The sequence below is a fragment of the Aphelocoma coerulescens genome (assembly GCF_041296385.1).
Source record: "Aphelocoma coerulescens isolate FSJ_1873_10779 chromosome W unlocalized genomic scaffold, UR_Acoe_1.0 ChrW_unloc_scaf_4, whole genome shotgun sequence".
In the NCBI taxonomy this organism is placed as follows: Eukaryota; Metazoa; Chordata; class Aves; order Passeriformes; family Corvidae; genus Aphelocoma; species Aphelocoma coerulescens.
The window spans coordinates 1765189-1778777 of record NW_027184083.1 but is presented as its reverse complement, the minus strand read 5'-3'; the positions used below and the strand labels follow the sequence as shown (position 1 = coordinate 1778777).

Here is a 13589-nt window from a genome sequence, read left to right as displayed (position 1 = left end):
TCTGAACTGATACACAGGGATGGGGAGCAGAATAGACCCCCTGCAATCCAGGAGGAAGTAGTTAATGACCTGCTGTGCCACTTAGACACTCACAAGTCTATGGGACCAGATGGGATTCACCCAAGGGTGCTGAAGGAGCAGGCAGAAGAGCTCGTCAAGCCACTCTCCCTCATTCATCATCAGTTCTGGTGTAGTGGGTTGACCCTGGCTGAATGCCAGGCATCCACCAAAGCCTCTCTATCACTCCCCTCTGCAGCTGGACAGGGGAGAGAAAATATAATGAAGGGTTCATGAGTCGAGGTAAGGACTCACTAAATACCGTCATAGGCAAAATAGACTAGAGATATTAATTTAATTTATTACTAACAAAATCAGAGGAGGATAATGAGAAGTAAAGTAAGACCTTAAAAACACCTTCCCCTACCCCTCCTGACGAAGTTCACTGCTCGCTCAGTTGGCAGACTCACTGTTCTTTGCCCAGGAATGCCTCGAGCTGCCAGGAGAGACAGCACGGGCGATCCAGCAGCTCAGTGGTTCCGATATGTGGCAAGTGATAGCTGTTTGGCTATCATCACAAGCAGAAGCAAAGAGGTAGAAATATAGCCCTGACTCCGTGCTTCTATTCCTGTTTTCTTTATTCCTCCCGTCCTGGGAGGGACAAGAGAGGCTGTTCACAGAAGGGGAAGCAGGAGCAGCTGTGATCGGCTCCTTTATTTGGGGGAGGGGCACGGGGAGAGCTAGGGGTGGACCCGGGGTAACCAGCCAATCGGACTCTGTTTCGGGGCAGTCCGTGCTACTTTCAAGTTTTACCCGCGCTTGGAACAAAGGGGATTCAGAGCACATGGCAGAGACAAGTCCGGACATGCCTGGGCAGGTCCCAGGGTCGGGTGAGCAGCAACACCCTCCCTTCTTCCAAGCTCTACCTCCTCCCCCAGTGGCACAAGGAGACAGGGAATGGGGGTTATAGTCATGTCCACATTGGGTGCCAGAAGGACTGTAGTGGGTTGACCATGGCTGGGTGCCAGGTGCCCACCAAGCCACTCTATCACTCCCTAGAGGGACAGGGGAAAGAAAATATGATGGAAAACAACTGGTTATTTGAGATTAGGCAGTTGAGTAAAGCAAAAAAACCTGAAAGTTTGCACATGCATAAGCAAAGGGGAAAAAAAAAGGTTATTCTCTACTTTCCATCAGCAAGTGACGTTCAGCCACTTCCTGGGAAGTAGGGCTTCAGCACATGTAGTGGTTGCTCTGGAAGGAAAACATTATAAAATAATGAATGCTCCCTATTCCTCCTCTCTCCCTAAGCTTTTATATCTGAGCTGATGTCATATGGTATGGAATATCCCTTTGGGTAATTTGGGTCAGCTGGCTTAGTCGTGCCCCCTCCCAGAATCTTGCCCACTTCCAGCCCCTTGATGGGAGTGGAATGTTGAGATACAGTGCTGATGCTGTGCCAGTGCTGCTCAGCAGAAGCCAAAACACTGGTGTGTTATCAAAACCTTTCTAGCTCCCAATGCAAAGCACAGCACTGTGAGGGCTGCTATGGGGAAATGAACTCCAGCTCAGCCAGACCCAATACACCTGGTTAACCAGGGAGGTCACTGACAACCAGAGGTTGGCCAGTGTGATGTCCATCCACAAGAAGGGTCGGAAGGAGAATCCAGGGAACTACAGGCCTGTCGGCCTGACCTCAGCGCCAGGAAAGGTTATGGAACAGATTATCTTGAGTGCGATCACACGGCACATACAGGACAGCCAAGGGATCAGACTCAGCCCTGATGGGTTTAGGAAAGGCAGGTCCTACTTGACCAAACTGATCTTTTATGACCAGGTGACCTACCTAGTGGATGAGGGAAAAGGCTGTGGATGTTGTCTATCTGGACTTCAGTAAAGCCTTTGACACTGTCTCCCACAGCATTCGCTTGGAAAAGCTGGCAGCCCATGCTGCACTCTTGACTGGGTTAAAAACTGGCTGGATGGCCAGGCCCAGAGACTGGTGATGAATGGAGTTACATTCAGTTGGCAGCCATTAACTAGGGGGGTTCCACAAGGTTCAATATTGGGATGAGTCCCGTTTAATACCTTGACTGATGATCTGGACATGGAGATCAAGTGCACTCTCAGTAAGTTCACAGATGACACCATGTTGTGCAGGAATGTTGATCTGCTGAAGGGTGGGAAGGCTCTACAGAAGGATCTGGACAGGCTGGATCAATGGGCTGAGGCCAATTGTATGAGGTTCAATAAGGCAAAGTGCCAGGTCCTCCACTTTGATCACAACAACCCCATGGGATGCTGCAGGCTGGAGGCAGAGTGGCTGGAAAGTGGCGCAGCGGAAAAGGACCTGAGGGTTCTCGTTGACAGCTGGCTGAACATGAGCCAGCAGTTTGCCCAGGTGGCCAAGAAGGCCAATGGCCTGGCTTGTATCAGAACTAGTGTGGCCAGCAGGACTAGGGCGGTGATGATTCCCCTGGATTCAGCGCTAGCGAGGCCACAATGTGAATCCTGTGTTCAGTTTTGGGCGCCTCACTAAAAGAAAGACATTGAGGTGCTGGATTATGTCTAAAGAAGAACAGCAAAGCTGGTGAAGGGTCTAGAGAACAAGTCTTATGAGGAGAGGCTGAGGTAACTGAGGTTTTTTAGTCTGGAAAAAATGAGGCTGAGGGTAGACCTTATTGTTCTCAACAACTATCTGAAAGGAGATTGTAGCGAGGTGGGTGTTGGGCTATTTTTCAAAGTAACAAGTGATAGGATGAGAGGAAACAGCCTCGAGTTGCACCATGGGAGGTTTAGGCTAGATATTAGGAAACATTTCTTCATCAAAATGGTTGGCAGGCTTTGGAACAGGCTGCCCAGGGTGATACCTAAAGATTTTTAGCTTTTTATGTATTCTTCATGTATTTTTAGCTTTGTAGATTGTTAAGGTATGGTTGTAACTTCTAGTACTTTTCCAGCTCTCTTTCCCACAGCGAACAAACTCTTATTGATGCATTCTTAGAATTCTGTTTAGTCTTGTTTGTTAGTTTAGCAAGAACATTTTATTTTGCATCATGTAATCGTGGACATAATAAAGGTAGAGCTAGGAGACTGGGGGGAGAGCTCCAATGGGGCAGAATCTGTGGGGAGATTACCTAACCAACTGCTCTTCTAATTGGACAATATTTGCTAGATATACTAATTGCCCAGTCTTATAAAATTGTACAAATCTAATTCAGGGCACGGTTTTGGCCATATTGTGTACCTGAAAGCTTTCAAGTAAAGGTTTGCTTTAATATTATCATTTTAATGTTGTTTGGGAAGGTTTTGTTCTATTTCCAGGCATCAAGGGAACTGGTGGAGTAACCATCCCTAGAAGTGTTCAAGAAATGACTGGACATGGCACTTACTGCTATGGTTTAGTTGTAAGGTGATGTTCGGTCAAAGGTTGGACTCTATGATCTTGGAGGTCTTTTCCAACTTTAGTGATTCTATGATTCTATGATAACCTCAGTAATATAAGCAAACTGTTTTCCTGTCAAATGGTTTCCTTACATTATAGTATTGTATACAACTTTATATACAATCCAAAAGTTGGTTACAAGGTAAAATGTTTTAAATAAGTTTTTCCAAAAAACTGAAAGTTAAAAATAACTACAAAGTAGGATTTTTCTTCATATTTTTTTAATACTTTTCACTTTTAAATATTGGTTTAAAATTTGTGATTGTACCATGGAAGGACCAACTTCTTTTAATTTTTAAAAATTTATCATTAGGATCATAACACTATGTTGGGGTTTTAGGAGCTCTCCTGTTTTTTTTTTTTTCTGTTAAAGGAATTTTCCCCAACGTGTTTCTAGGGGGACAAATTGCTGGGTACTTAAGAAAAACAAAAGACCTAGCCATTAGAGTGGGGTGCATCTGGCTACTCTTTTGTTTCACCTGAGTGTGCGGACAGTCGGTCCCCGGCTTTGGACAGAGAGGGAGGCTGTTTCGTTGGCTGCTTTTCCTTCTGCCAGAGAAACCCCGGGATCCCAAGCCTGCCTTCCCTGCCCCACTGGTAGCTGGGCTGTGGCCGCCCTGCCCCCACCGTTGCTTCGAGCCTTCGCTACGTTGTAGCTGTGCTCGTCCTGCCTGCCCAGACCTCCAGCGGGTTTCCACCGCAGCTCCGCAGTTTGGATACATCTCGTCTGCCACCCAGGATTTGTGCTTGTCCCTGCCGTTCCAGCCTGCTGTTCCTGAGGGTCTGGCCGGACACCGGGATCGGCTGCCCAGGGGTTTGTGAAGCTTTTTTGTTCCATCCCTTCCCGGGATCCCAAGCCGCCAGTGCCTCATGCTCCCCGAGCTCGCTCCGAAGCGCCCCCTGCAGCTGCGGAGGAACCATCGCACTTGCCCTGCTCACTGGGAGCTGCCAGCCCCCCTGCTGGCTGTGACCGGAACTGCACCCGAGGGGAAAGGGCCTGACAGACAAGAAGGCTAGGACTGGGTTTGTGATTGTTTGCTGTTACTGCCATAGTTATTGTTGTTTGTTTGACTTGTTATACACATATAGATATATAATAGTAAAGAACTGTTATTCCTATTTCCCATATCTTTGCCTAAAAGCACCTTGATTTCAAAATTATAATAACTCAGAGGGAAGGGGGTTGCATCTGCCATTCCAAGGGAGGCTCCTGCCTTCCTTAGCAGACACCTGTTTTTCAAACCAAGACAAGCTATTATAGAACAAATCAATTACACTCTATACACTCAAGGTATTTAAAAATACGATTCATGTTTTGAATCTGTTGATGAATGGTGGAAATTCAAATACAGCATTATCTGTACAACTTGACAAAAATACAGGTGGACAATCTGATTAGTTAAAAGAGAATCTGCACAACTTCACATAAGCCAGCTCAGCCCAATTAAGTAAAAGGTAATTTTTTTCCCAAGATGTATTAAATTTTTCACAGATATATTTGTCAAAATACGATGTTCAGGTTTTCAGACAGGATAACAATGACCATCTCTCATCCTCATTCCCAATACAAGTTCTACAAAGTAATTTCCTTCAGATCTAGTTCAGCAACATTCAAATTCACCAAACGGACACAGATATTCAGAGAACAGTATCTGATGGATAAGAAAACTGTCTTCTCAGCCCTTCAAATTGGTTCAGCTTATGAAAAAAGCCATTCTAGAATCATGGGCTGCTTCTGCAAAGACCACAGCTGTATAAATACCACAGATCCTTTGACAGGAAGAAGAGAACTCAGAATGCACAGATATGTGGCAGTGACTGGAAAGAGGGTTGGGCTCAAAAGACAGGGGAAATTTAAAAAAACCGTAAAAGATCCCTTCTAGAAGAAAAGACCTAATGATTACTTGCACATGGATAATCTGAGAGGTCAATAGCTGCCTTTTAAATTTTGTTTTTAAAGCAGTCAATTAATACCTATTTCTCAATCCTGCAACTCCTTCCATATTCTTTAAGAAGCCTCTTACAACTCTGATTGGGCAGGGCCAGCTGTAGTGAAGTACCAGTGCCTTTATCTAAAAGTAAAATATTATTTACAATTAGTATCTGTAGTTTAATTTTATTTACAGAATTGCAAAAGTACATCATATTTAGTGCAAATGCAACTAATTATATAAGAATTATATACTGCTTTGTAAACTTCCCATACCTTTGCAAAATAAAGTCATCCAATTAAATTAATGAACAGTTAGTTGCCTGTGTTCAACAACTACAAGAAAAGGCAAATACGGAATTAAATTCTTTATATTTTGGGCTTTTTTCCTTTTACATTCCCATCAGTAGCTATGGTGGAATTAACCACTGCTTGGTTGATTTTAAAATGAAGAAGTATATTTGAGATAATTTTTTTTAAACATTACTATATAAAATGTTCACTAGTGATGTAGTAAACACACAACTTTTCATCTTATTTGCCTTACTAGCATTAACATATAGGCACTTTTCTAGATGTTCAAATTAATAGAATAACTCTGTAATAAGGCATATTCCATGTACACCATTAAAAAAAGGCAAATAAAAAGGAAAACATGGAACATGAAAGCTGCATGCATGTGTAATGTATGATTTCATCTTTATAGAGAAGATGAACAGATAAAGTATTTTTTTCAACACTGTGCATATCAAATTTAATAATTCACCAAATCTTTATTAAATTACTATTTTTTATTTATTTTCAGTTACCTACCATACTATATCGAACAAGACTTTCAGTTTTCTTTTGAGAAAAAAAAATTAATCTGGAACTTTTTTCTTGAGATACACAGGTAAGTGAAACACCCAGCAGTCTCTGAAGAGTTTCCAGCTACAGGACATGGATAAAAGACTTCAAAGTCAGTACTAGTCTGCCAGAGACTTCTCTTAATGAGCATATCCAGAATCAGAGGCAAGCAAATATCTGATATTTGAATTCTCATAGCAAATAGACAAAACTTTCCAATATGAACTATACATCCTTATAACTGATGAGTTTTTGATTGAGGCAAGTATCAGTGCAACTTATTTTCTACATGAACCTTATAGCATGGCTTTACCAAGATGAGAAAAACACATGCAGGATCTGAAAATAATGTACTCATCCTCATTCTAGTCTGGGAATGCTGTCCTATGTAGTCCAAATTACTTCAATAAATATTATAGTGTACCTTCTCACAGCTTTGAGAAAGCCCCAGATATCATGCAAGAAAGCAGTCCACATTTATAACAAACAGATGACTTCTGGCTTTCAGGCACTGTCTTGCCCTCTCATACAGAATCTTCCTAGAAATTTCTGGATCAGGTTTAATAGCAAAATTTCTGTAGCACATATTGCATAACTAAAAAATCCAATAGAAATATACCTGGAAAAAAATAAAGCTTTTCACACTCTTACTCCTTCAGAGCCAAAGATCTTCATAAGAGTAAGACAATAGAAAAGGCAAAGTCATAAGGATATTGACAGCCCTCAATTATTACCTGACATTTTATGTAACAAGATGTTTCATTATAGAAACAAACGGCAATGAACTATGATTATACAAAGCAAAACAAAACCTGTTAATAAGTCACTTAGGCTGTACTGAACTGCCTCCCTCCCCACCAAAATACTACAGAGATTCTTATGCACATAAAGCACCTAGAGTATGCTATATGTACATTTGTCTTTTGTGCTTTTTAGACATGCACAAAAACTGCACTAGTATCTTAGGAATGTTGACAGTGAAATTCTGCAAGTTGTTTAAAATTAAAGCAGTAACCCCTATTGGTGATTCAAAGCTGTACACATTCTTCCTCTTCTAAAGCAATCAAATAAAATATCCATTTGCATGTTATCAAAACATCTATTGATAATTACATACTGATGCCGCAAAAAAATTTAGGAGAGAGCTAGTGTTAAATATTCAGCCTCATGGTGTTGCAGCACTTCTTTACTTCAGTATACAAACCCGAGAACTTCAGCCATAAAAATACTATAGATCCTTTGTTCCAGCATGGAGTGCTCTATGCACTTATTGGTCACTTCAAGGTGGAATGCTCACCCAGTCTTGTTCTGATCACTGCAAAGACAAAATACAGTAGTGAAAATTTTGAACACTAATAGGAAAACCAGAACTTGTTAAACCCCTTAAATAGTATCACCACTACTATTATCACATTTGAACTGCTGGCTTGTGACAGCTATGTTTTAAATGATCCACCTACACTAGCTCTCTAACAATATACAATTAAAAATGAGAATCATTACAGGGTTACCTGTTACAGAAGGATGAAATTACTAAGATTTTTAGAGTACGACATAACAAATAGAACCTAAAAATAGAGGCAGCCTATGCCATACATAGAAAAGTGATAAATCCCCATTTTCATAGAATCACAGAATATCCTGAGTTGAAAGAGACCCACAAGGATCATCGAGTTCATCTCCTGACCCTGCACAGGACAACCCCAAGAATGACACCATGTGCCTGAGAGCATTGTCCAAATATTTCCTGAACTCAGACAGGTTTGGTGCTGTGACCACTTCCCTGGGGAGCCTGTTCCAGTGCCCAACCACCCTCTGGGTGAAGAACCTTTTCCTTATATCCAAGCTACATATCCCCTGACTCAGCTTCATGCCATTCTCTCAGGGCCTATGACTGGTCACCAGAGAAAAGAGATCGGTTGCCAGCCTGCCTGCCTGCTTCCGCTTGTAAGGAAGTTGTAGACTGCAATGAGGTCTCCCCTCAGTCTCCTCTTCTCCAGGCTGAGCAAACCAAACGACCTCAGCTACTCCTCATAAGACTTCTCCTCTAGACCCTTCACCATCTTCATGGCCCTCCTTTGGATGCTCTCTAATAGCTTTATTTGCTTATTATATTGAGGTGCCCAAAACTGCACACAGGACTTGAGGTGAGGCCGCACCAGTGCAGAGCAGAGTGGGACAATCACCTCCCTTGACTGGTTCATGATGCTGAGCTTGGTCACCCCAGCACCTGGTTGACTCTTGTGACTGCCAGGGCACACTCCTGGCTCATATTCAACTTGCTGTGAACACAAATGCACAGATCTCTTTCCATGGGGCTGCCCTCCAGCCTCTTGCTCCCTAGTCTATATGTACATTCAGGGTTGCCCCATTCCAGATGCAGAATCCATCACTTGCCTTTGTTAAACTTCATACGGTTGGCTCCTCCCAATTTAGTGTCATCAGCAAACTTACTTAGTATCTTTTCGAGTCCTGCGTCCGAGTAGTTTATGAAGATGTTGAAGACAACTGGCCCTAAAGTGAAGCCCTGAGCTTTAAAATGGAGCTTTACTGAAATCCCAAAAGATTACATCAACTGGCTTCCCTTGATCAACTAGGTGGGCTACCTTGTTGTAAAAGGAAATGAAGTTTGTCAAACTGGACTTTCCCTTCATGAAGCCATGCTGGCTGTGATCAGTGACTGTGTTGTCCTTCAGGTGTTTTTCAGTAACTCCCAGAATAGTCTTCTCCATAATTTTACCAGGCACTGAAGTGAGACGGACAGGCCTATACTTACCAGGGCCATCCCTCTTGTCCTTCTTGAAAACTGGGATAATGTTACCCAGCATCCAGTCAACTGGGACCTCTCCAGATTCCCAAGACCATTGAGAAATCATTGAGAGTGGCCTCACAATGACATCGGCCATCTCTTTGAGCATTTTTGTATGAATCTCATCAGATGCCATAGACTTATAGGAATCCAGCTGGAGCAGCAAATCCCACACAGTTTCAGGGTCAAATGGGAGTTTGTCATTCTCCGAGTCATGGTCTTCCAGCTCAGGGCACTGAGACCCCCTTAGCCCATTATCAGTCTTGAAGGAGGCAAAGAAAGCATTAAACACCTGTGCCCTGTCTATGTCCCTATTTGTGAGGTGACCATCCTCTTCCTGTAATGGGCCAATGTTATTTCTGCACTGCCTTTTGCTATTAACATATTTAAAAAAGCTCTGTTGTCCCCCACAGTTCTGGCAGCTTGAACTCCAGTTAAGCTTTCACTGCATGAATTTTCTCCCTACAGTGGTGTCTTGGGGTGACTTTATGATGTGTATCCCCTATCGCTGCTCTATGCCCAGAAATTAATTTTGTGCCTTTCTATGCCTTTAAACTGAGCCTGAGAGGGGGGAGAGGAAAAAACCAAGTGAACTTTTCAAAGCAGCTGTTCAAGGACACAGTAACACACTCCTCTGTGTCCTGCTGCAGCAGCAAGAGCAGAGGAAGCACCCTTCTTGCTTTTCAGCCGCCTTTCGGCTCCTTTTCTCCAGAGGGTTGAACTTTGTTTTCCTGAGACTTTGGTTTTTCCCTTCTTCTCTTCTGGACTGTTTCAACACCAGAACACATCGGGAGAATTTTCCACCAAGGCCCCGGGGTGGGCCCACACTGACCCAGCTCCGAGGAGAAGAGAGACCACACCTACAGAAGGACTCTGAAATTTCCCCAGGTTTCTCTCCACAGCGAGAGGTTTTATTATTTAGCATTATTATCCTTTTCCTGTGTGTTTGTTAAATAAATAGATTTTTTTATCTCTTTCACTTTCCTCTGAGGAAAATTTCTTTTTTCCCCGACCCTGGTGGGGGAGGGATGGTTGTAACCTGCCTTCTATCAGAGGATATTTTCCTCCAGATTTGTCCAAACTGGCACAAGTGGCGAGCAGTATCTCTGTAGTCCTCCCATGTCACCTGACCTTGCTTCCAATGTCCATACACCTTCTTTTTTTGCCTTATCTTTAAAAGAAGATCTCTGTTCAGCCAAGCCAGCCTTCTGCCTCATCTGCTTGACTTCCAACATTTGGCAGTTGCCTGCTCCTGTGCCCTTGGGAGGTGGTATTTAAAAAGTGACCAGCACTCATTGACCCCAGCACCTTTAAAAGCATTTTCCCAGGGAACCTTACTCACTAGTTCCCTGAGCAGCCTGAAGTCTGCTCTCCTCATGTCCAGTCTTGCAGCTTTGCTGGCACTTTTCCTCCTGTCAACAGATTTTAAACTCGATCGCTTCGTTTTCACTGTGGTCAAGATGGCTGCCAATCTCCACTCACAAGACCCTCTCTGTTAACAAGATACAAATGAAGGAGAGCATCTTTCCTAGTCAGCTCCCTTAGTACCTGTACCATGAGGTTGTCATCCAGGTGTTTTAGGAATCTCCTGGACTTGTTTGTACCAGCTGTGTGGTTAACATCTGGCAAGTTGAAGTCTCCCATAAGGACAAGGGTGGTTGACTTAGAAGTGTCCCTTAGTTCCTCAAAGAATAATTCATGAGTGTCATAATCTGTGCTGGGTAGCCTATAGTAGACCTCCATGCTTTATTTGTTTGTCCCTTGATCCTTACCCCGAGGCTCTCAACTGTGCCATTGCCAACTGTGAGCTCCATATCTTCCAGCCCCTCCATTACATACAATGCTACTCCCCTACCTCACCTGCGCTGCCAATCCCTCCTGAAGTGCCCGTAACCATCTACATATATTAGATCTCAGCACTAAATTCATGCTAGAAAGACATTTCTAGATCACATACTTCTGTTTGGCCTTAAATATTTACAATAGTGAATCAAGAATAAAAAAAATGAATGTATACCTGCTAATACTAGAATAAAATAGGCTTTCCTGCCGTTTTCTCTTGCACATATGATGTAAAACGCTTTAAGAATTTTGGATATTCTCGTTTTGCCACTGCCCGTAACACTGATGCTGGTGCCCATCCTCCTGGGTTCACTAGAATTAGACAGTAAGCCAGACATTAAAATACAACAAATCTGCTAAAAGCAAGAAAAGAAAATTTAAGTCTGTATTCCTGCAATTCTTTCTGAAATAACAGGAAAGAATAATCAGCAGAATGTAAACCCTTACAGCTTGTATTTCAGCACTTTCTACTCTTAATACTCTAGTTTAGACTAGTTTTACAATACTACTATTTAGAAAACATTACCATGATGTATTGGCTTTGGGAAATGCCCAAATGAAAGATGATATTCTTTAGGTACTTCCAAAAAACAACAGAAAGAGACTCAAGCTACTTCTCATTTCAAAGAAAATAGAAGCGAAGCATTAACTTTTCAATAACTGCTGCATTTGCCTGCAGAGTTGCTACATAGCCAATGTCTTACAAATTATTTTTAAAGCACTTCAAACAAAATTTGCTCTGATTATAAAATATGCTTAAATTCACAAGTCAAATACTTTGCTGAAAAAGATGCCACTTCCCATATAATCACAGTTCAGAATTTGTCAATAAAAATATATATTTTAAATAATTGTGGTAAGCTCCTTTGTTTCCTGTTTAGAAGTTTCACAGAGTTTAACATCATATAGTATCATTTGTACAGGATTTAATACAAGTTGTATCACTCCTATATGGCAAAGATTTACTGAACCCAATTTTCAGATTGTGATTATTTAGTAAGCTATGTAATAGGTGGTAAAAAATAATAAGCAGGTGATATACTCAAGATAATAGGTGTGAGGTTCCAATACTATAATATACTGCTAAATATTGGGTACAGTAACAATACAGTTTGGTTTTACTAACTTTGCAGTCAATACCAAAGATTCTGTCAGTTAAAAAAAATAAATATGTAGACTACATTATACTATACAGTTTGCAACCATCCTTTCACAAATACGAATTGTGGAAAAAAAATTATAGTAATACATGAATAAAACCCCCAGATTATTACTAAAACTTAAAGCTTATGCCAAGTCATGCCACTTGCAGACATTTCTTCTGCCCACTCCCCCTCCACCCCAAGGTTCTGTACTTAGGACTGAGCTACACATAACTTCCATTTATTGCTCCCAAAAAGTCACACAATGAAAGATCCCATTCACTGATTGATGTAGCACGTTAATTTGAGTACTTTTGACCATGAAGACCACAAGTGAGATCCTATATATAAATTTAACAGAAAACTGCATCAACCTTTTTTTCCCCCCAGTATTCAGCTCCCAGGAATTAACATATATAATTAATGTCACACTGAATAATTTTAGACTTACCATTAGCTACATATGTAATCTTGCATAGGATATTGTCCCTGCTTATTTCCTTGTTCCCCTCTGGCGGGCTTACTAAAGTCTGACAAATCATAGCAATATTTATTTTGGCACGGACACAACGATTGTTCATCTGTAAAAAAAAAGAAACATTTGTAAACTTCCAACTAAGTTTATTTCAGCATACTTGAATGCTAACATTTAAATTTAGTATAAAGTTGAAGGTACTCCAAAAGTTATGTTTCTGGAAATTTGCATTCTAGCACTACATGGATGTAACATGAATGGGAATGAAATTAAAGGTACATGGTGAGTAGGGAAAGGGTTAAACTGAAATGCCTGAACCTCAAGTTTCTGCTTGCTTAATACAGTGAATTATTTCAATTATTGTGACAAGTAAGGAAAAAATCTAAAGAATAATTCATCAGTGTTTACAAATATGAGTTAGTAACTTTTCCCTTGTAAGCAGGCAATGGCATAGTATTCAGCACAGAAACACTACAAAGTAAACAATCATTGGTACTGTCTGACAGAACCAAGACAGAATTGTGTAAGCTGTAGGTTTAACAGATTCCATATCTAGTTATACAAGCCTATCCCCATGTCCGAAAATACTGAAGAGTTATTTATTCGATTCCATATGAAGAAACCTGTTGTGGTTTGACACTGGTTAAGCGCCAGGCACCACAAAAAACTATTCACTAATTTGCCTCTGCTATAGCTGAGCAGAGGAGGGGGGGAATTTTCATGAGTTGAGATAAGGATTAGGGGAAAAACACTTTAAGGCAAAACAGGTTCAAAACTTAAACAGTATAAAGAAGATTTATTATTGACAGAATTAAAAGGATAATAAGAACTAAAGCAAACTTTCAGAACACCTTTCCCAGTCCCTCCCTCTTTCCACCAACCGCGCAAGGAAGCAAACATGGAGTTTTGGTCAGTATTTTACTTCTTAAGAGTCTTTCTTTATGTTTAAGGAAAAGAGTTTCTTCAGCTGTGCCATGGGGTCCTTCCCACAGGAGATAGTTCTCTGTGAACTTTTGTAGCGTGGTTTTAACTTCCACAAGCAACAGCCTGCCTGAACCTGCTGCAAAGTGAAATCCCTCCCATGGGTCATGCAGTCTTCCCAC

The 13589-nt window shown here is 41.6% G+C and overlaps 1 protein-coding gene across 5 annotated transcripts in view; it reads right to left on the bottom strand.

Moving 5' to 3' along the window:
- Positions 1 to 4733: 4733 nt before the first annotated feature.
- LOC138102900 (ceramide transfer protein-like) overlaps positions 4734 to 13589 on the bottom strand; it is a 294805-nt gene continuing 285949 nt past the window's right edge. For 4 of the 5 annotated variants that reach the window (XM_069000676.1, XM_069000677.1, XM_069000678.1 and 1 more), the window contains 3 exons: positions 12463 to 12592; positions 11045 to 11181; positions 4734 to 7533 (listed from right to left, as the gene is read on the bottom strand). In XM_069000676.1, coding sequence (XP_068856777.1) covers positions 11054 to 11181; positions 12463 to 12592 — 258 coding nt within the window. In that variant the 3' untranslated portion in view covers positions 4734 to 7533; positions 11045 to 11053. Of the gene's footprint in view, positions 7534 to 11044; positions 11182 to 12462; positions 12593 to 13589 lie in introns of those variants that run through there. The other variant, XR_011147606.1, reaches the window with a different exon arrangement.